The sequence below is a fragment of the Pipra filicauda genome, unplaced genomic scaffold, assembly GCF_003945595.2.
Source record: "Pipra filicauda isolate LSUMZ 115617 unplaced genomic scaffold, ASM394559v2 scaffold86_size2582843_pilon, whole genome shotgun sequence".
In the NCBI taxonomy this organism is placed as follows: domain Eukaryota; kingdom Metazoa; phylum Chordata; class Aves; order Passeriformes; family Pipridae; genus Pipra; species Pipra filicauda.
The window spans coordinates 1,688,272-1,712,416 of NW_024105053.1; the positions used below are offsets into that span (position 1 = coordinate 1,688,272).

At 42.3% G+C, this 24,145-nt stretch overlaps 1 protein-coding gene across 4 annotated transcripts in view; it reads right to left on the reverse strand.

Moving 5' to 3' along the window:
* Positions 1-22,808, reverse strand: part of NADK2 (NAD kinase 2, mitochondrial) — a 30,215-nt gene extending 7,407 nt beyond the window's left edge. For 3 of the 4 annotated variants that reach the window (XM_039390730.1, XM_039390729.1, XM_027745596.2), the window contains exons 1-7: positions 22,373-22,806; positions 7,312-7,400; positions 6,853-6,941; positions 5,247-5,328; positions 4,099-4,182; positions 1,598-1,734; positions 601-679 (exon numbers count right to left, since the gene is read on the reverse strand). In XM_039390730.1, the coding sequence (XP_039246664.1) occupies positions 601-679; positions 1,598-1,734; positions 4,099-4,182; positions 5,247-5,328; positions 6,853-6,941; positions 7,312-7,400; positions 22,373-22,756 (944 nt within the window). In that variant the 5' untranslated portion in view covers positions 22,757-22,806. Of the gene's footprint in view, positions 1-600; positions 680-1,597; positions 1,735-4,098; positions 4,183-5,246; positions 5,329-6,852; positions 6,942-7,311; positions 7,401-22,372 lie in introns of all 4 variants that reach the window. The other variant, XM_039390728.1, reaches the window with a different exon arrangement.
* Between the last annotated feature and the right edge of the window lie 1,337 nt (positions 22,809-24,145).

Consider the following 24,145-nt stretch of genomic DNA (forward strand, 5'->3'; position numbering starts at 1 on the left):
TTATCACGACCCCCACTCATGTCACCCATATCCTTCTTGTTGTTTGGCTGCCAAAAATGCATTGATCTTCAGCACAGAAAGGACAGTGAAATTTATCCTGGATAGGGCAGCACTACAAACTGATACAAACTTGTTTCTTAACACAAGGAATAAGTGTTTTCCCCCAATAACAAAGCTTCTGCCAAAGGCAGGCTGATAGCTTTGCTTATAAGAATAGAAAGGCAGGAAAGAGTACTTGGTCATGCTAAAAGCTATTTCTGCTTAGTCATGCTAAAAGCTTACCAAAAGATATTTTACAAGAGATGTGGGAGAGGAGGCAGTTTAAGGATGGGTATTTAAATCTTCAATAAAGGGGAAAGAAAACAGCCAGGAAAAAATTAAAGAATGTCCAGACAGGAGGTAGAAAACCAGAAATTAATATCACTGCATTTACATCTCTGAAAATACACTTCATAATCTGCAATAATACAATCAGTGTTAAATATCTATAGACTAGAACTGAAATTTGACAGTAAAATCCCATCACTGATTGTCCAGTGCAATGTCATAAAAAGAAATTAAGTCTTGTGCCTTGCTGTAACAACAAACAATTAAACATACCTGGATGAAAGAGATTCCCCAATGAAGACTTCATTGAGTGCTCTCACGGGTAAAAGATGTGGACCAGAAATGTCAGATCCTGCAGATATTGAATACAGCCGTTTGGATCACAGGTTTACAACCCAAATTTTTAGAAAAAATTCACATCTCATTGGAAGACAAGACTCTGCTGCCTGGGTTTGTATTGTAGACCTAATGCTCCACTGTCTTCAAGGACTCAATTTTTCATTGATTTAGGCTGTAGCCAGTCACTGTCCTTTACTGGATACAACAAATATTTGAACCAAGGTCAGTGAGGCAATGACTTTTAGGTTCAGACATTGCTTTCCCTGAAAACTCATGGGCAACCAGACAGAATGAATTCTTCTCTTCTGTCAGTTACTCTTCCAGCCAAGAAGTTACAGTGACTTAACAGCTATTTCTGATAAAGTTCAAAGAATTAGACTTCATATCATAAGTTAATTAAGGGGGATTAACAAATTTTTGTGTTGACAAGGACTTCTAAGTGAGCAAATGCAGTACTGGACACAAGTTAATCAGACAATTATGCATCTCAAACCATCATGTAAAAAACAATTGAAGGTGTTTGACAACCAAGGAATTACCCAGGAAAAGAATCTCACTTCTAACTTCTCATTTGCTTGCTGGTAGACTGAGACCAGCTTTTTCAATTGTGAAGTAATAAGTTAAGAGTACATGTGTACAAACACACACACACTCAAGTGGTTATACTAATTCTAAGAGACAGCATTTTAAAAAAGATCAGGTATTTTGACATTACATAAATTAACTGTGGGTACTGAAAACTGGTTCTAATTGTACAGTCCAGAATATACAAAAAAATACTCCCTTCTAAAAAACATTAATCTGGGTCTTCAGCTAATCTGAGCTGTCTCTCAAATGCAACACCCAGATTTCAAATACTTGAACTCTTACAAATCTGTATTTTCAAGTTATCATAGCAAAGTGATTATATTCTTGTAAGATTTTAACCTACCTTGATCCTGGAATCTTTCATTTATGTGAGCCCTGCTGTGTTGCTCTTGGCTCAGCTGCTGTTCATGTAAATCTACAGGGGTTGGGTTAATACCAGTTCCTTCGAGATACAATCGGATTCTTTGCCGCCACTGCCACCTATGACAGGAGAAAGAAGTTGGTATCAATAGCTGAAATATTCATTACAGAATGAGAATTATTCAAAGTCACATTTCAAGTTTTATAGCTTCCACCACGACTCCTAAATTCAGAAAGTTAAGCATACTAAACTGTAAACACTTTACACTTCCCGAGTTGCTACCTAATGTTTTTTGCATGTGTAAAGAGGACATTGGTCAAAAGTAGTCTAAAAAAACATATACATGACAAATCTTCTTTTTAGGCATGTGATTCTAACCTGTGATTGAATGACTGACACATGGATTTTGAGAATAAAATAGCTCTCAAGTATAGAGTAATATGTGCCATATTTTTAACGTATTTTGTTTGTAGATGTCCAGAAAAGCAGCTCTATCCGCCCCTTTATACATAAGGGCCACAAGCTATTTTAACAATCTCCCCTAGCCTAGGAATTTAGGATGCTTCAGAGGAATATAGTTGAAGCAAGAGAAGAGTATAAAAGTCATGATACAACATTCAGATCTTTTTATTTTTCCTTAGAGATATCAATTCCTTTTTCCTCTTACAGTTTAGAGATTTCATAAAACAAAATAGTAATAGTTTTGATTAAGAAAGCAAATCAAGAAGAATTTTTATGAGCACATCTTTTCCCCATTCATACTTTTGATATCCAGGGGACAGTCACCAGCTTTTCCTGAAATTACAACAAGGAAGACTTATGCTTTATATGACTACACAAATAGTTTTTCCTCACTGTCATCTTTGTAAAGCCTCACTCAACACATCCTATCTGCCCTTAAATTCCAAGCATGGTTTTAGGTAGTCAGGCAGATAGCTTGCAGTAAGTATCACTATACTGGCCTCCTTAAAATGCTCACACTAGAACACGTCACATCCCCACACAGAAAATGGGACTGTATTCCTATTATACCCCTATTCTGAGAACCTATTACACTACTGACCATCAAGAAAAGAAACATGGGTGATCTGATATGGTTTGTCCTTTATAAATCAATAATGTTGGTTTTTTTATGGGACTACAAGGTCAGTGCTTACATGGATTGTTACACTGACTGACACCTCAAGGGTAAGAAGAAAAGACAATTGCCCTTTTCCAGTCTCTGGCACCTCACCATCCATATACAACTGTAAGCCACCAAAAGTCCTTCCAGACAAGCTGATTCAGTTACCCACCTATTTTAAGCTTTCCTTGGGGCCAAATAAATCTGAGAACTGTCAAATGAAACCCCTGCTTGGGTTCTTTCTTAGGAATAACAATTCATATTATTTCAGAAAAAGAACTAGGGAGGTCCTTTCTCTTTCACATTGGTGCGGCTTCAGCTCCATAATGGGCAAAACCAGGAGTGTCGGCAATAAAAATATAACTTTGCTTCCAACAAAACATCAAAATTGCCTAGATTATCAGGGGGGTTATCTGCATGAGCACGAGTTTTACTTAAGCAACTTAGAATAACGGAGAGTAAAAAGCTTCTGTATTCTAAGTCTCAGAATATGCTATTTGAAAGTATCTTTTCATTTAGCAATACCTATTGAAACCTCTTCAGTTATTTGTCAGTCCTGGTGAACTGCATTCACCTCATTTCAGACTTTTCAATGAAAAAAAAATATAGTTACACTTCAAGCTACAAATTTAATATGATAGAAGTATAAACAAAACTCAACTGCTATATATTTTCAGGTGACTGATTTCTGTTTGATGGTTTGTCATCCTAAAAGTATTCCGGAAAGTTATTACCCCACAGAACAATGTCTCTCTTAAAATAATTATTAAAAAACTCTTCCCTAGTCTGTCCTTTAAAATCCAGCTTGTTTCTTCCTAATTCCAGTGAGATTCTTCTATTTGAAGAATATCTAGTATTGAAAACATCAAGCATGAAGAAAAGCTTTGGTTTACACTCATCTGTTAACAAAAGTTTAGCCACTCTACCTCAGTCACCAAAACTCCAGATGCAACACACTGACCATTTCCCGAGTGCATATGTTTCATTAGCTTCTAATGGCCATCACTGTACTACATATGCTTTTCAGTCTTAAAATATGTAAACTAATGTATACCCTTTACAGGCATGCAGCCCCTCATTTATGAATTTGCTAAGTCAGAAAAGAAAATCAATTACCGCAGGCCATAACAGAAGACTTTTTGCTGGAGCTGGCAGTCAATTTTATCCTTTGTATTCCAGTCTCACTCTTGACCACAAACTCATTTTCAACATGGTAAATAAACACGTACACCAAATTCACAATTTGAAGTATTAAGATTTTACTAAGCTTCACCTACTCCTTAGGCATTGCACATGCTTCATTAAGTATTTTATTCCAATCCCACTATGCTTTTGAAAACCAAAGATCAGTGAATCCTACCTGAACTCACCACGATAAAGCTTCTGTAGTGCTTCGGGAAATGAACGTGTGTATCTCACAGGCAAGCACAAGTGACCCTCAGATCTAGTAACAAAAAACGACACAGTATATCTGTGAAGATTTGGTACCTTTTAAAAATAAGGTTGTTTCTCCTACATTTCCCCTAAAAACTGACTGTTCATCTAGTAATCCTGCATGAATATATAAATACATGTATAGTTCCTGTCATCACTCTGGGCAAGAAATTCAAGCTTAATAAACCTGGCAAGTGAGAAAGTAAATTTCCTCCCTTTACCCAACTTAGTTCATATGAAACAGGTAAGCAACATGCCTAAGATCAAAAGAATCTCTCTGGTCAAAACCAGAAGACTAACCACTGCTCCCCTTTCACGAGTGATATTTGATAACTTGAAGGCACTTGTTATTTGAACCCTGCTATTCAGGCTTGATAATGCAGAATAAATTAACTGTTAATATCAAAAGTAGAAATCTAAATCTGGACTTCCCAGCAGACAGAGCCTTGGAGAATTCTGAGTTTTATTTGCCATTCATTTGAAGCTTATACTAACCAGTCATTACTAACACACTGCATCCACCTAACTGTAAGACTGATTCGGGCAGGTGGATGCAACTTGTGTGGAGTTTATAACAGGACAACTAAGTGCCAATAATTGGCTGAGGAGACTGTGTCCTCTGAGATATGACATGGTTTACATGAAGAAACTACAGCAAACTTCTTCATCTGAGGCTCTACCAGATCCACCTGCTTCATAAAGAGACAAAGTTTCTGTTCAGGCACCACACTTAGCTGCTTTTATGAAGTCCCTCTTCCTGTCTGGGTTCTATACTGCCATCCCTGGACTCAAACTTCTGGTTAGTAATACAAGTAAACCAGCTGCAAGTGCTGTTACACTGGTGCATGAAAACAGTTCAGCTTAACACAGTCATGCTTATCCAATACTGCTTAATGTCTTCTCAGATGAGACAGGGTAACTCATTGTGGAAACTCTTCTAAAAAAATAACATGTTAGCCTGAAATCTAGAGCCCACTAAAACAGACATTTACACTGCCAAATACTACAGGCATGCCTCAAATGCACACTGTGCCTGATATTAAATAAAGCACTTTTTCCCAAATATGTTTTTACCTTTCAGGATCAGTATTTACTCCAATGACTGGTTTAAATTTATCAAAAACCTTACTGGCTGCCAACAACATTGTACCATCACCTATAGAAAAAGCAAACCAAAAGTTAGTATCACTTCACATTCTAGTACCCAAACAAAACAGTCTCCATAGGTACTTCAGCATTACCACTCTGTGCTTTTATATCAACAACCAATTACGTAAGCTGGACAAAAATAAAATGGGACTGCAAAACTACTGACATCTTTCAAAGCAGAGCAGTGACAACTGAGTTCAAGATGGCAAATGTGACTGGAAAAAGCACAAGTTATCTGACAGCTATACATGCCCAGGCAACTGAATTTGACAGAAGCAAGCTTTAAAGGATTTATTGAAATTTCTCTATGTTTATCAGCAGGTAAGAGAAATTCTTTAATGAAAGTAAATTTAGAAAGTATTGCTAAACAAAGCCACAGGAGACAGGAAACAAAACCAAAATTTTACTGCAAATCCAATAAAAACCATTACTTTAGTTTCATTCCAGTTGTCCTCCTAGAAGGCACAATTTAAAGACCTTATTTGGCCCCAAATAGGCACACTTGGAAAAGAAGTCTTAGGTAAGTAGAAATCTTGAAAGTAGAAATCCTTAAATGTACTAGTTTCTCCAGATATTAGTATTTTTTCCTGGCTGTTAAACAGCAAGGCAACTATAACCTCAATCAGTCTTTGCAGCTAGATATAAGCTCTGAAAACCTCAGATGAGGTATCAGTTCCCAGCTGCTTGCCTCAACTATGACAAATTTTGCCCTAAACTGGCACTTTAGTCTCCAGCCTAAAGTAGTTCTTTGAAATCTACAAGAGTGTATTAGGATGCTTCACGAGTGTACAGATAATCCTTTCTCCCCACTCTGCATGGTGATCAGTAGCCAAGGGCAAAGTGGACTACTAAGAAGAGAGAAAGCCACAGTCAAGTCTAATTTCCACAGATGATTGAACATTATGTTAGAGCCCAGCGATACACTGCAGCAAATCCCCAAAGAACAACACTGAATGAACTGATGCAATCCAATATTAAAAATACACAATCAGGATAGTTGTTCTGTTTGTTCATCTAAAAACCACTAATCAGTGGCACAAGCTGCTCAGCATTTGCATATTTTTGCCTGTACCATCCAACCTGATATGCCAGTCACTGGAATTAAGTGTGAAATCAAGAAAGACAGTTTGAGCAAGGGGACCAAGTGGTAGTATGTTAGTCTACATCTCACATCCACCAAAAAAAAAGCTGGGTTTAGGGCTACATATAATCACCTGACAGCAAGGAATTTATCCTATTTATTTGAAAACTATAGTAAATTCCACAGTTTATACTGTTTTACACAGGACAATTAAACTTTTTCAAAGTGGCCATACACTGGGATTCACTTCCTGGTGCTACAGTTTTAAATACCAGAGGTAGACAAGACGGACGCAACCACTGCATTTGGTAATATTTTCTGACAATTGAATTAGCAATTTGCTTTCAAAATGTGCATACCTCAAGTTGTTTCACATGTTGCAAAGTATTTTTGAAAAACGTATCCACGAAAACATACTGAAACAAACGCTTCCCTTCAATAAAGTCATACCTCCTGCAGATATAACAGCATCTGCCCACCGAACTGTCTCTTCATTATATTCTCGACGTTTAACAAGGCGAACTTCGATCCTCTCATTCCTATAAAGTTCAAAAAAAGCCTGAATTCTGTCCTATATTGCTCATTGTCACATCCTTCTGAAAAGCTGACACTAACTAAGAAGTAGCAGTAGTAACTAAGGAGTAATTACAGGCATATTTAGATTATAAACACCTGACACACAAATCCTTTACACCTTGCTCATTTGTTTTCAAGATGATAACAGAGCGTGTTAGTTAACTGAACTGAGCTAGTTCACATTATGATTTTTTCAGGAACAACTGCTCATCTGCACTCTTTTGAGTACTTCTATTTTATTAGAGCTTGTAGCACAAAGCTTCCCTTTGTTATTTTACACTACCTATGGGTATTTCACTGTGTCTGAAATGCTCAGCATCCATACATTCTTACCTTAAACTGTCTACAACATGCTCCACGTTTTTTGTATGGATGCGATGCCGCTCCAGCAGACCAGCATAGTTAGATCCTTTCAAGGCAAGCTGTAAGACACAAATTGTTTTTGCAGAAGTTAATCACTACAGTAAGTGCACTTGAGTAATGCAAATAGCAGCTATAAAAAAGCATGTATTTTATCTCAGCACAGACACGTGCTTTTATAAGCATTCCATTAATTACATCTCTATATACACAGCAGTCAGCTTATATTGACTAGTTCATTAAATGAATCCCATGGCCACAGCAGCCAAGAATCACAGACTCTACACAAATAGGCAAACAAGCATACTACACTGACTTCCATGCAACTTCAGACACTTTGCTCTACATAAATGCATAGTTATACTAGGTATAGTTCTATCATGTCCTAAAAGCACCCAGACAGTTAGGTTATTACCATAAAAATTAGAATCATTGTGCTGTAGAGAAAGCAGACAATAGAAAAAGCAATAGGAATGATAATTAAGAAAAGGGGAGTCTGAAATACCTAGAGCATTACCCTTTAAATTGTATTTGAGCTAAGATGGAAGACTGCCAAGTGCTCACAAAGGTGACATTTTCTCTGCATGAAAAAAAACTTAAGGACAATCTACCTACTGCCTTTGGTACTGTTCCCTGGATTATATGCCAGGTTTTTCAAACAAGTTGATATCAATAACAAGACAGACAGTGCAGGTGCATTCTAGCCTCATCCTTCTTGGAAGCTGGAGAATTGGAATACTTAATGTTGACACACTTTTTAGACCATGGAAACACTTTGCAGTTTATACAGACAGATTCTTACAAGCAGGCAGGTGAGACTGCTAACTGAAGATTAGTTTTGCAACAGGTTTCTGTGCGAGTAATTCAGTCACCATCTGTTTGCATTCGTTTTTCACCTTATTTAGAGTGCTCATTTGGGGCTGGTACTGCCGAATTTGCCTTTGAATGGAGATTAAGCAAGTGAAAGAGAGAGAATGAAAAGGATGTTAAGAAAAAGGTGTTTATAAATACATTCATAATGAAAGTGATCCTACTTTGAGCAGCAGGCTCCTGAGGCTCCTTCTAGCCTGAATTAATCTCCAATTATACTGTCACTGCTTCCTTTTCCCTGACCAGTTAAAACCAATTTATCAGCACAGAAACAGAACTTCTTCTAGAGTTTGTGTAAAGAAATTTATCTGCGCCAGAAGCTCTGAACAGGCACTTCCAGCAATTTATTCAAGTGCCTTTACTCAAAGTTTTATAACATTCCAAGAGAAAGTGATGCCAGACAGCCTCGCCTAATCCCATTTTCACAGACTCACACTCTACAGAACTCCCCAGTGAAGGGGACAGGACCAGCAGGATATGACAACCAAAGTCAACTGCAATCCAATACCCAAAAATGCAATCTTTATTCATCTGACACCCGTTGTTGTCAAGAAATCCAACCACGAGCTAAGCACAAAGACAGACTCAGCACTGAAGAAATTACAGAAAATAATGGAACTAGCTGCTCCGGAACTGCATTGCTGTCCCCCTCAGTGTGTTTACAACTGGCGATTAACTTGCAGGAACAGAATCTTCAGGCGGTCTTACAGCTGGGATCAGGAAACCACTTCCAACAGAGACTCCCAGGCTGCCTGGATGCCATCAACATGATCACACACAGACATGATCATAATGTGGATGATCAGAAAATAGCCAGCCAAATATTTCAAGTCATCTTCATAAAGCTTGCTGGTACTGGCTTACCGGGGTACAGGGTGTTATGTCCCATTAATTGCGTCACACACCTAAACCCTTTGTTTCTACTCCTGAGCTATAATGCTTGTGCACTCCATACACCTCTTGCTCCTCCAGGGTCCATCGGAACTTGAACGGTGCCACTGTGGGCTCTGGGGACGGAAAGAGTACACGAGTACACGAGTTACAGTAGTTACAGCACTGCTCATTGCTGGGTCTGCTGCCAGACTCTCATGATCCACCGGGAGGGGAAAGGAGAAAGTGGAAAGGAGAAAATAAGGTATTTGCCTCCCACAGACATCTGCTGCTGAGCACCATAGGTCTAATTTGTTAGAAGAACTTTCAATTGCATGTTTGAAGCACAAACTGATCTTGCTTTACCACCAAAGGAAGAAGAAATCCACAAGCAAATAATCTCTAGAAAACACAGTGTTACTAAAATCAGGGTCCCCATTCATGCTTCCTTTAGAAATATCTGCTGCAAATGAAACACAAGCACCTGACAAGCAGACTGCTGCAGCAGCACATGTTTTCCAGGCTTTTGTTAGTTCCACACAACACAGAAACCACAAACTGCATCTTGCAATTTTATGTACCTCATTTATTTGGCTTATTTGTCAGCATGCTATCTTTCAACTTGGTGGAAAAGAGCTTTTATTTCAGAATGACAGTGTAATAAATCTCTGTGTGATCACTGTGGTACTTTTGAGCCACCAACATCAGTGGTGAGCCTACAGCTAACATTTCATTGCAACGCTAGCAAGGAAAGGTACAGGTGGTGCCAGTGCTATGGAAGAGAGTCTGTTCTGTAACTTACATTTACCAGAGCTGTGTTAAATTATTTCATCAACAGCTTCAGAAAGCAGAAGAGGCTGCTCAGCGAATAAGCTACCAGTATCTTGACAACTGGATGAACAATTTCAGCAGCACTGCAGAACAGGTACAGAATATGCAGGTCTCCTCTTTGAATTTAGCTCTAGAACAAATAAGCAAGTATCACTAAGCAACAAGATAAATGAAACATTAGGGCCCGGAGTTTAAATGGCTAAACTACATCTATGGAGCTAACAAATTGACCTAATTTGCAAAAAGCTACAGAGATTACAACAGTCCATTCATCTCCAGATTCATCCCTCTAGTTCACAGATAACTAACTCACAAGTTCATTCTTCTAAGAACTCACAAAGGGACAGCCTGTCTGAGCCTAACCACAGTCGAGTATATCAAATAGGAGTGCTAATCATCAGCTGCTTCTCACTTAACTACTCCCAAGAACCAGAGAAGTGCCTACAGTTCTTGTCGTCAGAGGCCACAGAATCAGAGTGGTTGAACTGGAAGGGACCTTTGGAGGTCAACTGGTCCAACCCTAGCTTAAGCAGGGCCACCCGGAGCTGCCTTTCCAGAACCATGTCCAGATGGCTTTAGAAGATCTTCTTCACAGATGGAGCCTCTATCACATCACTGGGCAAACTGTGCCAGTGCTCAGTCATCCTCACAGTGAAAAAGCATCTCCCAGTGTTCAGACAGATATACTTGTATTTCAGCCTGTGCTCACTGCCTCTGCTCCTGCCTCATATCCACAACCTGAATAACACACTAAAACTGTGACAAATACTGCTTCTCAAAAGAGCTTCCCACTGAGGATAAAGAGTAAGATAAATTGAGACCACCATATGCTTTTTACTTTGAAAGAGCTGAAGGCAAAGATCAGGCAGTCCAGTTACTGTGTGCGTGATCATCTCCCCGAAGAGCCTGGCAGGAACTTGGGATGTACAGAAAACCCAAGACTGCAGGACAGCCTGGCTCCTGAGCCCCCTGATCAGACAGACCCCCAAACCCATGACAGGCTTGGGTCTTACCAACTGACTCCTCAAAAAGGCACAAAAGGTGTTAGCTTCTGCATGAAGATAACTTGCAAATTCTTCTTCCTTTGGAGGAAGCTTTGATTTGCAATTAGGCCTATTAATGTGACCTCAATACCCTGCAAGATTGCAAAATAAAATGCATTATAAACATGCATAATAATATGAGAGCTGTTATAGCGAAACGTGCATGAAAAACAGAGACAAACTGGACACAAATACATTCACGCATAACTTCAGTAGTTGTCTTAAACCTCACAGCAGAAATGCAATGCAAAGCAGGCTTTCAAGTAGATCTTGCACTGGAAAACACACTCAGGGGAACAGAACATGTTCTATGATGGAGATACTTTTCCTTGGAAGACTGAAAGAGAAAGGATCTAGACTGAATGTCTAAATATACCTCTTCTTGTATATTCTGGCCTGATCCTTCTTTAAGGAAAGGATAATTTTTCACAGGGTTCCTTAAACAGTCACTTAGGCAAAGGACATTTGCTTGACTGTCTTCCTTCTGGAATCTTAGCTCTTACCTCTGGCAAGTCTCACCTTACTCAGTTTAAACTGTGGGTCTGTTGTCCTTGAGTAATGCTGGTCCTCCAGGAAAATGCTGCAACACAAGGACATGGCTTCTAGACACAAATACAGAAGCAACACGAAGCCAAGCAACTTGTGAATACTCATGTTGTCTACATATGCGGATTATGACCTTTGATTTAGAGAATAGGGAAAGAAGAGCCATAGGTGAGTCTTACCGACATTGCTAACCTAAGCATTAGGATAAAAGTGTATGTTCTCTCAATACAGTAACGTGAATATTGTCCAGAGTGAAACAGTCAATTGAGCGCTTTCTACATCTCACCCCAGTACACTGAGATCAGAGAATCATAGAATTATTTGGGTTGGAAGGGACATTATTTGGTCATCTAGTTACAACTACCCTGCCACAGGCAGTCCTGCCCCAGATAGTGACACCTTCTACCAGACCAGGTTGCTCAAAGCCCTACCCAAACTGGACTAACCTTCACGTAGCCTTAAACTGCCACTGCATCAGGGTGGAGTTAATGCCTCAGTGTACCAGTCATTTGTTTTATGACTGTTGTTCAGTCAAGAGTTAAACTAAATGTCTGACAACAAAGCAGAAGAAAAAAAAAAGGAGGAAAAAAAAGAGAGAGAAAAAAAGCACAGATCTAGAAACAATTGCTCTCTTTCAAATTTCTACAATGAACTTGCCCACACATGCACTCAAGCAGGAAAACAAGAACAGATCACTGCTTTCTAATCTACCTACCTTTCTGTTCTACAGAAAGAAGCACCAAACAATCCAAATGGATTTAAAGAGCAACAGCTAAACACAGAAATTTGAGTTTTAACCTAGAGAAGAAAATGCTATTAACATTATAGGTATAATAATCTAACTGTTTCTAAGCAAAGTACAGGACTTTTAAAAGTTCAGTATTTTCAGAAATTGTCTCTCAAGATTTAACCATACATCCTAAGTATAGACCTTAGTGCCCTCAGTTTTGTTCTCAGTTTTAAAAGAAACAATCTTTTGATAGGTATATAGAAAAAAAAAAATTTTCTAAATACATTACATTTTGAACTACAAATACCTTTGAATATAGCACATGCTTCAAACCCTACACTTCTTTTAGCTTTCCTGACAAAACTTGACTCTGACTCAAAACTTCCTTAAGTACCAAAGTCAAAGACTGGCAATGTATAGCTGCATGCAAGTAATGTTCCCACGTTCTAGTGTTAACTACTAGTTACTGTAAATCTCCATCTGTCATGCCAAAAACAAACGCAGTTTTCCTCAGAGGTCAGTACACACTGAACTTTTGGATTTCTTATGAGCTCCAATCACATATTAAGCTTTCCTATTTCATAATGTAAGAATAATCCGCATACAAATGCTTGTGATTAAATCACGAGTCAGCTTCTGAATCTTAGATAATAAAATGCCAAAGATGAAATAGATAAATATAAACTGAGCAGTTAGCCATGGCAGAACTTGGCCAGTAGAAATCTGCACCTTGGAGACACATTTAAGTGCCCCACAAAAAAGACTCTGCTAGAGGACAGCCATAGCAAGATGGAATCACAAAAACTTTAATGTTTTTTCCAGCCTTAACTGGCACTGATGGGGGAGCTGAACTTGGTGGCTGTAGACAACAGATAGCAGGTTTGGATATGACACCCACTTTCACAGTAAATACAGGACAGCACACCGATCCTCAGTTTCTTCTAATTATAGCAGAAGACAAGTATCAGTTGTGAGCTTCAATTGCTGTATTCACACTAATGACAATAAGTTTGCTGACACCACCAAACTGTGCAGTGTGGGCAACACTGGAGGGCGGAGATGTCATCCAGAGGGACCTGGACAGGCTCGAGAGGGGCAGCCTGTGCAAATCTCATGAAGTTCAACAAGATCAAGTGCATGGTGCTGCACCCAGGTTGGGGCAAGCCCCAGTCTTAATACCAGCTAGGGGATGAATGGATTGAGAGTAGCTGTGTGGAGAAGGACTTGAAGGTGTTGGTGGATAACAGCTGGACATGGCTCAGCAATGTGTGCTCACAGCCCAGAAAGACAACCACAGCCCAGACTGCATCCAAAGCAGGGTGGCCAGCAGGGCAAGGGAGGGGATTCTGCCTCTCTGCTCCGCCCTCAGGATAACCCATCTGGAGCACTGCATTCACCCCTGGGGCTCCCAGCACAGGAAAGACACAGACCTGCCAGAGCTAGTCCAGAAAAGGCCACAACACCGATCAGAAGGCTGGAACACCTCCCCTAGGAAGATGGGCTGAGAGATCTTTAACCATCCCTTCCAAACCAAATCATTCTATGATTCTGTGAGACTGCTTTCACAGAAGTTGTTTGACTCTTCCCCATTCCCAAACTTCTTAAGAGCAGAAGTGTGGTCTCCTAATTGCTTTTGCTCTAGAAATACTAAATGCATCATTTGATCTCACATGGTTTTGCAATAGAAAAAAACAAGATAGTAGGGTCACCACATTAAAAAAAAAAAAAGTTAGATAAATTTAAATATTTATTGAAAAATTCCAGGCTCATTGAATAATACTGTTTGATAAGTCTCTGGCTCCATGTGGTGGTTGACCCTGACTGGATGCCAAGCGCCCACCAGTGCTGCTCTATCACTCTCCTCCACAAGTGGACAGAGGAGAGAAGATATAACAAACAGAAGGCTCATGAGTTGAGATAAAGACAGGGAGAAGTCACTCATCGATTACCATCATCAGCTAAACAGACTTGATTTGAGGAAATGTATTAAAAATTAAATTCAGAGCAGGATAATGAGAAGTAAAACAAATCTTAAAAACACCTTCCCCCCCCCCCCTCTTTCCTTCCCAGGCTCTGCCTCCTCCCCCCAGAGGCGCAGGGAGGCAGGGAATGGGGGTTATGGTCAGTTCATCACAGGTTGTTCCTGCCACTGCTCAGGGAGAGGAGTCCTTCCCCTCTCCCACGGCAGACAATTCTCCACAAACTTCTCCAAGGGGTTTTCCCACAGCCTACACTTCTTCACAAACAGCTCCAGCTTGGGTCCCTTCCACAGGGTGCAGTCCTTCAGGAACAGGCTGCTCCAGCACAGGTCTCCCACAGGGTCAAAAGTCCTGCCAGCAAACACGCTCCAGCGTGGGCTCCTCTCTCCGTGGGCCACAGGTCCTGCCAGGAGCCTGCCCCAGCACAGGCTTCCCATGGGTTCACAGCCTCCTTCGGGCATCCACCTGCTCCAGTGTGGATCTCCCCTACAGGCTGCAAGTGGATCTCTGCATCCCCATGAACCACAATGGACTGTGGGGGCATAGCTGCCTTCCCACAGTCTGCACCACAGGGTGCAGTGGAACTTCAGCTCTGACACCTGAAGCAACTCCTCCCCCTCCTCCTTCACTGACCTTGGTACCTGCAGAGCTGTTCCTCTCACACGAATATTCTCACTCCTTTCTTCTCTGCAAGCAATTACATCCACACAGTAATTTTTTTTTCCTTCTTAAATATGTTATCACAGAGGTGTTACTACCACCTCCAATTGGCTCGGCCTTGGCCAGCAGCCAGACTGTCTTGGATCCATCTGGCACTGGCTCTGTCAGACATGGGGGAAGCTTTTGGCAGTTTCTCACAGAAGCCACCTCCTGTATTCCCCCTGCTACCGAACTCTGGCCACGCAAATCCAATACATTCAACCTGTTGCTAACAATAGGGAGGGTTTCAGCAGGACCATGTTTGTGGTACTAATGGATTGACCCATTTTGGGACACCCAGCTCTTTCAAGGACCTGCAGTCCAGCTCATTCAGACTAGCACAAGCACTCTGAAGTGAACCTGAGAACCAGTGGCAGTAAGCAGCTGCAGGTCCTGGGTGAACTTAAAATGCACTGGCTTCTGCTAATGTAACAGCTAAGAATCCAATCCACAAAGTCAATGCATTGTTTACAGCATGGCTTTAATAGTGAGTATCTGCCTTAGCTGAAGTAGCAGAGAAACCACGCAGACTCCTAAAACAAACTCCTACTCAGAATCAGCAGTAGCCAGGCTTGGGTTTAAGTTCTCTATAAAGCTTTAAATATGAATTAAGTTTTCCATTCAAAACTACTGCTGAGTTGCAAGCCATAGGCATTAAGCCCAGTTTCCCCCACTTCCCAGTCTGGGTTATTATTTATTATACAGGCTGTCTGCTTTTATAAAAGTGTGCTAGGTTAACTGATGCAGTACTTACCACACTAGAAAGATAAGAAGGCTGGTGTTACCTGACCAGCACTACTGACTGATGTACTGACTAGCTGTCAGTTGCTCAGAATTGTTCCTAATATTGTTCCTGTACACCTGTTAGGTTTCTACTGTTTTGCTACAATGCCCCTCATACTGTAGAAGTTCAGTAGGCTGCTTTAGGTAGGAATTTTTTTTTCCCTTATACTTTCCTTACTTTTTCTTCAATCACTTAGACTACTTACTTTTAGTAACATTGTCACAACAGCTTTTCAAATGATGCCTTTGTATCTGCTACAGACTGATGATTATGAAGTGTTTTGCATATTGTAGCATTTTATATGCCTTTACTTCTGTAGTAGCTGACTTCACTAGCAACATTATGTTCCGGAAGCTTTACAGAAATGCTGCTTAGGGCAAGAGTTTGATCCATATATAAACAAAAGTAAAAATGCCATAAATTATTTTCTAATTTTTCATCATCCACCACATTAAAGCATTATTGTCATTTTAACCACATCTGAGGAATACACAGAGTTTTTTGCAATTCAAAGGCTAATGCAGAGCAAATTGTTGTGTTAACTATAAACAGAACAGTAACCGCTTTCTGCACTAACAGGTTTCTAGAACCCTGTGCAATGCATGCAATACAATCACTCAGTTCTCATTAATTCAGCACAACACCAACACAACATCGTAAATCACAACTACTGAAGTACTTAAAACCAATATTAAAGTAACTTCCAAAAAGCAGCCTTTTTCAGCTGTATACAGTATCAGATGCTTGGTATATAATCCATGAAGTTTAACTTAGGTACACTGAAATGCTCCCTATTTTATATGTATTTGTTATATATGACTAAGTATACTTGAAGGGTGTACGGGAAAAACAAATGCTATGGAAAAAAATAATTACTATATCCTATTTAATTGTTTCTGTCATTTTCCAGACTCTTCTTATGACAGAGCAACAATATGGAAGGAACTTTTTAATAAAGCAGATGCAAGCTAGAGTTACTTAACACTGATGCAAGTATATCAAATTGCAAAGGTAAAGATAAACAAATGTATGCTATGGTTGTGTAATTTGAAAAACATCTACACCCATCTCAGTTTCCAGTGGACTAGCTCGAAAATTTTATTTCTGAAAAAAAAAAGTGGTTTTAGCTTTATACAGTCCTGGTGCACTATAACCTGTGTCTTGAATTCTGTATGCTTGAAATTCATTAAACTGAGTTGATATTTCCCCCCCTCTTTTTAAGGCAAGGTAAAGTACATAGTACAGTCCTAGCAGTTTTTAAACTGCTCCCTGAAAAAACAGCTACTGAAATAATTCACATTACAAAATAAGCAGAGATGGGTAGTCTGAACACGACAAAACAATGAAAAGCTTCAAACTATGACCTCATTCGGTAAGTTTCTATTTAAAGATACGACTTCAAATGTACCCCTGTATATCTGGATCTACAAGAGGACACAAACATAAATGTCCTAATACTTAGTGCTTTTTAGAGGAGCAACTTTTTTTTTAATTACTTGCTAAATTATCCCATTTCATTTTAAAATTAGAACTCAGTTGAACTTTGCAGTTTGCACATTACTTTTTCCTTCTGCTAACTTCCTTGCATCTGTAAAAATTCCAGTGTTTTGAAAATATTTACGTACTACATAATTGCAGTGGATCGCAGGCATCTGTATTGAAGTGCAGTCCTCTAAATCCAAAATCTAAGAATGAAATACCTGACTGGTTTCCAAAAGCCTATCTTCAGGTGGCAATGTGAGATTTACACACCTGTAACACTAGTACCCAGAAAAGGTAATTAAAAAGTGATACTAAAGTGATATTTTCACCATTTAATGTAAAAGATATTTTAATTTCCGTAATTAAAACCAAAAATCAATCAGCTATCAAGTTATAAGTAAAACAGTACATTTCCCCCCAAGAGAGAATTTTCTTAAGAGACATGAAAACGTGCAGGCTGGTAACAACTGGTGCTATACACATCTTAATTAGGAATTCAGGAGAATGGCAGGGTAGTGTTCTTCTACACACACACCCCCCCTCCACACTTCTGTGGGGTTGTTCTAGTGCACAACACAGGAACTTCAACTGAAGCTCTCCTACCTGCTGGGCAACACTCCTTTCTTCCTTCCTGACTATCCCAGCTCTATATGTTATTGGTGGTGCCCTATGCATCACTTATGAGCCTCTTTCAGGGGGAGGGAATATCCTGCTAACACGCTACCTCTTCTCTAATGAAAAACCAGTTCTCAATAAAGCCCTATGAACTTCACATCACTGAGATGAGCACCCCTACCAATCTGTTGCAGTGGTCCAAATGAGCCAAAACTTGTTCCAAACAGCTCTAAGTCTGTGCTCTCCCTCCCTGCTCCAAATGATGACTGTAAACCAGCCACAGTAGAGTATCAGATGTGGTCCACACTGAACCATCTCCTTCCAATTAAGACCAAAACAAACCTAACTTTTCATATGACATTTTCAAAGGTAATTAAAACTGTATATGAACTGTGTTTGGACAGCTAAATTGTTCATCTTTCCTAAATACCTTCCAGGCATGAGAAGTCAGCAGCTACATCGCATCTGCACTATCAAACAAAACAAAGAACAGAACTCAGGAAATTAGTTTTCTCTATTACTGGGGTATTAAATTCTCTTAGTTTACATAAGGACAACAGCAGTGCTTGTTCTGCATGGATTTACTGAGAATGAAATAAACAGCCAGGATATACAGTAGCCTTCAGTATTAGTTGACTGGATCATTTACTTTTGTAACCAGTCATATTTAGATGCTAATCCAAATAAACAGGTCAGAAGAAATGCAAACTGCTGTCACTCCTGGTAAGCAAACTGTCTGTAGGGACTTGGGAAAAATATTAGTATTTTCATCTAACTTAAAGATGGTAACTGCAAGTTTTAGAAATCCAGTAGCCCCTTCAAATTTCATGAAGGCAAAGAAAAATATTCCTTGCATGATATGATGCACAAAATTTACTGATGCAGCACTTTTTTTTAAGTGCTGGATCATTTGGAGGCATTTTCCTTTTGTGGTATTAGAAGAGAAATCTCACTTTTATAGATCTCTAATCTCTCTTCGGAAGTAAAGACTCTGAAAACCTCTCCAGTAAAACAGCATCCAAAGCATTTAATTATACTTTACATAATCCTAATACAGAATTAGACTACTAATTATGATAGCCAGGTGTGTTTGTGTACACCTATAAACAGATGTAAAAGGCTTGTTTGTAAGCATGTAATAGTATCTGCCACAAGACAGGTAAAAACAATTGCCTGGAGCAGGCATGCACAGCATGCATGCAGAAATGCAATGGAAGAATTAATCTTTCACAGATCTGCTAAACACTCCAAAGAGTGCTTGCCCTTGCTCTCCATCTCTCCGGCATCTGTTTTGTTTTTCTGCTGTCTGGACTGCTTCTTCACCTCTCCTATCTCTGTTTACACAAAGAAAGAATTCAGGAATTGTGACCTTGCAGCTTTGACTTTGCAACATTTTATAGTGTTTGTATAATACAACTCACTTGGGGTCCAAAGGAAAGGCCACAGAAGGATTTAAGCCACAGGCGCTCAGGGCCTCTATGGGTTATTAGAAGTGTCAGCCAGTCTGCCTTGATACCCATACTCTGCTTCTTGAAGTATACTGTGATTTTTACTGGATATGTCATATAAATGATACATACTATGATCTGTATCATATTTTAATATGTATTTGTATATGTCAATGATTCCTCTTCAGCCTCCTTAAATATGGAACAAATCCCACCTCATTAGGACGTGTGCCCAAATGCGCCACCATTTCTGCATTAAGTGACTGCAGCTTCAGTCTTAATACATAAATGCACTGACTGCAACAGCTAAATTCAGGACTCCTCTCCTGTCTCAGTGATCAGGTAGACCTGTTTAAGCCCACAATTATCATTACTTGTGCTATACGAAAATCTGAAGCTTCTAAGTAGAGACATCGGTTATCTTCTAGAAACTTGCAAACATTTCTTCTGCCCACAACTGGTAGGCCAACGAGCCGAGGTGCACTTGGTCAAATCTAACCCTGGAACAGTGCCTTGAAGTTGAATTTCTGTACTTCAGATAGTCAGCACCTGGACAACTGAAGGTCTGTGACAGATGATGACAGCATTGTGCTTCCTCCTTAGACTTCCTCACACCGTGATGCTGCCACACCACAAGCCAGGTCCGGGGTCACTCAAGCTTGAGCCCCAGCAATGTAACACAATCCCCACCACCAACATGTCTGGGTTAGCCAACAGCTCCAAGCACCACGTAAAACAAACCTCTCCTACACTCCTTTGCTTTCACTCTTTGTCTCTACCCAACGTGAGGCTTTCATATGAGCCTCAGCTCTCACCCTACCCTCTATTTGGCCCTTCAGCACCACTGAGCTGCAAATACGAAGGAAGTAGGTCTGGGCTCATTTCTGAGATCAGTTGCCTTGGGAGCAGCTTCTGAAGCCTCCCCAGGAGAAACAGGGAGAGCAGAGCGCAGCTAACTTCAGGAAGCAAAATGCATCATATTCCCATGCTGCCCACAAAGGACATGGCACTGCAGGGAAGGACACTTTGCAGCAATCACTCTGCTATGAAGTGGTCTCTTTCCACAACAGAGGGACTAAGAGTCTCCTGAACTTCAGCTAACATTTTCACTAAGGCTGCCATTAACTCAGCTGGAGGAAAAACAATCTGAGACCAGAGTCACAGCAAAATGCAAATACAGAAATTTTTACAGGTCAGCTAAAAAATTTAAGAAACTAGCAGTTAAGATATTCTTTCACTCTCTTATTTTCTATTTCAAAAATAGAATTCTAGAAGAGCTTTTCAGTGTGTTCTTGCACAAATCTTTGTATTCCTGCCCATACAACAAGAGCTTAACTCAGTATTGCTACACACACAGTTAGGCAAGTTAGGCTTTGTCTACCTGGCGACACTGTGATTTATTGCTGCAATTGCTCACAAGGAGGTATTTTCAGGGGAAAGGTTTTTAAAAAAAAGCACCAGTCTTACAACCAAAATTCTAGAATTCTCCCAAATGTGCAGAATTGTCTTATACATGTAAGTTTCTCCAAAAGGACAAATCCTAAGGTGTTTCTCTAACTACTACAATCAGCCACTGAGTTCACTGAGTTCACAGTTACTTTTTTTAAAATGAATCTTCAGAGTGACACAGGTTACCAATCACACAAAACATGAATTCCTGTGAGAAAACAAACTGCAGCTACCACTACATTTAGTCAAGGGACGTGCAACACTAATGACACTGCTCACTAACTGATTCACTCTCCCATTCCTGCCTGTACACAGTGGTTAAGGAAAAGTAACCAAACACCCTTTTGTTTTTCTTGGTTTTAGATGCACACTGAGGACAACCTCTATACTAAACAAGAAATGCTTCCTCAACAGAAGCTTAAATGAAAAGAAAAACAGTCTTACAGATGAGCTGTGAGAGCCATTTTTTTTCCATAACCACCATTTGAAAGGAAGTACAAGGACATCTTAGCAACAGGAACCCACATGGGAATCAACACAGAATGATGTTTCCACATTAAACCTGTTGATATATGAAATATGACTAGAGAGGTACACAAAACATGTAAAAATGTTTGGATGGGAATTCCACAGGAGATGGATGAACAACTGAAGCATGCAGAAAGATGTTAGAACTATCTCGCTTTAGATAGTGTACTTTTTATCCCAGTTCTCTACGACGCAAGGCTATGCAACCATACCATTTGTCCCTGCACAATAACTTAAGCATATGTACAAGTTTAATCCAAACACTACAAATTAACAGAGGTCTAAAATATGTAAGAGACCAAAGACAAGACAGACACAAATTAATGGTCTTATGTGAAATAAAGACAGTAATATGAGCTCATGACCTGGCCTGCTGGCAGCCACAGCAACTCCAGCAGGTACCATTCTCTGGCCCACCAGTGGCAGATGAACAATGGAAGGAGACAGACACAGGGTAAATGGAGAACTGAGCTTGGGGGAGATCAAGACACAAGCTGCTGGGTGCACATATGAACTCTTAGAGACACCTGCTTTCCTTAGTACAACTTCAGGAATGGACCTTTATACTGAATGTTTCTTAGAGACTAAAGAAAAAGGGTTTTCTAAAAACTTTAACAAGGAGAACATATGCAAAGGTGAGATTTGGCTGTCTGGGAGGAGTTCTTAGGAAAATACATAAGGATGAAGCAAAGATGTGGAGCAAGGAAAGGAGGAAATGCGAATGAGTCCTCTCTAAGCCTCAGAGGAGATTTTTTGCAACACTGTGCTTTCCTCAGTATGCACTTCTTTAATCTTTACACGCTGCGAGGAAAAGCCTGCAGCTTGCTGAGGGCTGCTGGAATCCCTCCGAGGGTAAAACCCAAACACGCTTACTACACAAATCCCTCGACAGGTTGCGAGCGATGAATGAAGGGCGGTCCAGCGGCGTGGCTCGCACCGCTCTGTCCATCGGGATCGGGGGCCCGGGGAGGCAGCAGGGGGAGAGGTAGAGTGAGGGAATAGCGAACCGCCCCGGGGAAACCCCGGGAACACTCGAACACAGAGGCCCAGTGACCCCCTGGGCCGCGCATCCCCCTGGTGACCCTCCCGCCCCCCGATCCCGCCGCGGCCCCGGCGGCAGCGCCCGCGGAGGCCGTGACTGCATCCCCCCCGCCGCTCACCAGCTGCTTGAGGTCCTCCTCGGAGAGCCCGGCGTAGCGGTACCGCTGCTGTTCGAACTCGTAGCGCGTCGTCTTCACCACTACGGCCACCCGCGACGGCCGGAACCCGCCGCCCGCCGCCCCCGGCCCGCCGCGCTCCCGCCGTCGCGGCTCGCATGGCGCGGCTCCCGCCGCCCCCCGCCCCGCCGCCGCCGCCGCCGCCGCGGAGGGGCTCAGCCCGCCGAGGGCGAGCAGGCGTCGGCGGGCGCCGCCGAGCAGCGGCAGCCCCGGCGGGGCGGGGGGAACCGCCGCCGCCGCCCCGTGGCAGAGCAGGGCGGAGCGGCGAGCGGCCGGCCGGCCGGCGAGGCGGAGGCGGGCGCAGGGGAAGCCCCGCGCGGCGAACATCGCCCGGGCTCGCTGCGCCGCTCCCCAGGGCGGGCAGACGGGGCGGGCGCGGCGCTGCCGGCGGCGGCTGCGGCCGCTCTGCGGCGGCGCCCGGCACACATGGCCTGGCCACGCCCAGCGCCACGCCCACCGTGCGCGCACCCACCGCCCCCGCCAATCGCGGGCGGTGCCGCCGGGCACCCGCCCCGCGCGGGGGCGGGGCCGGGGGCGCGCCCCAGCGCGTGCGCCCTTCCCGGCCAACCGGGGCGCAGCGCGCGGCGGGAGAGCGCCCCGCCCCCGCACCCCTGGGGAGCGCGGGCTGCGCATGCGCCCCGAGGGCGCGGCCGCTCCCCTGCCCGCCCCCGCCGTGGCACCGCCCCGCCTGCTGGGGGCCCCTGGCGCGCGGGACGGGGCGAGAGGCACGTACGCGGCGCGCGGGGCATCCTGAGGGGACGGCGACAGGACTTCCAGTGCTTCCATTGCCTCCAGTGTCCCCAGTGCCTCCAGTACCCCCGGGGGATGGCGACAGTGCCTCCAGTGCCCCTAGTGCCCGCGAGGCACAGCGGCAGCGCCCCCGGTGACATTGTTAAAGAGATGTCAAAGAGGAAAACAATTACGTGGTCTTGGACCGCGTGCGCGGAAACCTCACGTTCTCGTGTTGCTGCTCCGGTTCTGTGTTTTTATGATGGTATTACAGTACGGCAGAAAGGCGAATACGAACCAGTAGTAGGATATCAGCGAAATTTAAGATAGGCTGGGGCAATATACAGGAATTCTGAGATTAAAAAAACAGTGCGGCCCTCCCCCCCCCCCCCCCCCCCCCCCGATCTCCCACACGCGGGACGGCGACAGTGCCCCCATTATTTGTGAAACAATGACTGTGGTGTCCCCTGTTTCAGCAGGTGGATTCAGAGGTCGCTGCCAAGCAGTCTGTGGAAATCCCGAAGTGGGATTGCCTACCTGGGAGGCCAGCCTGCTTCCCTGTGAAACTTGCCTAAGGAAAAGGTCTCCGAGAGTTGGAAAAATACAACAGGTGTTTTGTTTTAAAGAACTAAATTGCACATCTGGTGAGGATCTGGCGAGAAACACGTAGTTTGAAACCTCTGACTCTTATCTGTGACTGTTCTGGTGTTTGATCACAGTGTGTGAGGAAGGGCAGGAAGGGGCAGCGTGGTGAGAGACGCAGCTCCCACGGGGGAGGATCTGAGAGCAGCGCTCGCTGTGAGTGCCACGTAAAAAAAAAAAAAGAAATTAAATGATTGATCCTGAGTTGCTTTTTAATATTGTAAGCAGGTGCTCCAGAAATGCTGTGAGGGGTTTGCATCATTATTAATAACTGCCTGCCCAGGCATCGACTGCCGCAGGCAGCCAGTACTTCTGCACCGGAGGGAGGCCTCACTTAGGCACGTA